Source organism: Pteropus alecto, unplaced genomic scaffold (assembly GCF_000325575.1).
Source record: "Pteropus alecto unplaced genomic scaffold, ASM32557v1 scaffold213, whole genome shotgun sequence".
NCBI lineage: Eukaryota > Metazoa > Chordata > Mammalia > Chiroptera > Pteropodidae > Pteropus > Pteropus alecto.
In genome coordinates, this window is record NW_006434829.1 from 6092208 (window position 1) to 6092793 (window position 586).

Here is a 586-nt window from a genome sequence, read left to right on the forward strand (position 1 = left end):
GGAAACAGCTGTGGTTACGAACATGAAGGTCAGCTAACCTTGGAACCAGATTCTGGTCTCCTACTTGCTTATGTGTCACAAACCCTCCCTGGCTCATTGTTTCCTGATCTGTAAAATGGGATAATGGGGAAAGTGACTTCACCATTTTAAATCTCAGTTTCCTCATTTATAAAATATAACAATATTCGTTTATAAAATGTAACAATGCCCCCGACCTTCCTGAAGGGCAGTGCTGAGGAGCAGGTGAGGGAATGTTGGTGGAAGACCCAGCATAAGTTATAGTTGTTGTTATTATTATTAACGTTTTATCAATATTACTGTTATTATCATTACTTTTACTCTTTATAACTGAAGAGAACTCACAGCCTCTGTCTTGTCTGCTTTGAACTCTTGTGCCCCCTTTCACGGTCTTGAAGCCATAATGGGGGACACATTATGACCTGTGCAGAGTCAGGAAATGCTGGTCAGAAGCTCTTGGAACTGGATTAGAGTGAGCCCCCCACATACCCTGGCCGCCTCTGCTCAGTGCTGGAGCTGTGAGCTGCCCCCTGGGGCTCAGGCCCTGAGTCCCCACTTCCACTCTTTC

The 586-nt window shown here is 45.1% G+C and overlaps 1 protein-coding gene across 1 annotated transcript in view; it reads left to right on the plus strand.

Moving 5' to 3' along the window:
* The first annotated feature begins 204 nt into the window (after positions 1-204).
* Positions 205-586, plus strand: part of CUX2 (cut like homeobox 2) — a 181757-nt gene continuing 181375 nt past the window's right edge. Inside the window, 1 exon segment of the mRNA XM_025045507.1 lies at positions 205-243. Coding sequence (XP_024901275.1) covers positions 205-243 — 39 coding nt within the window.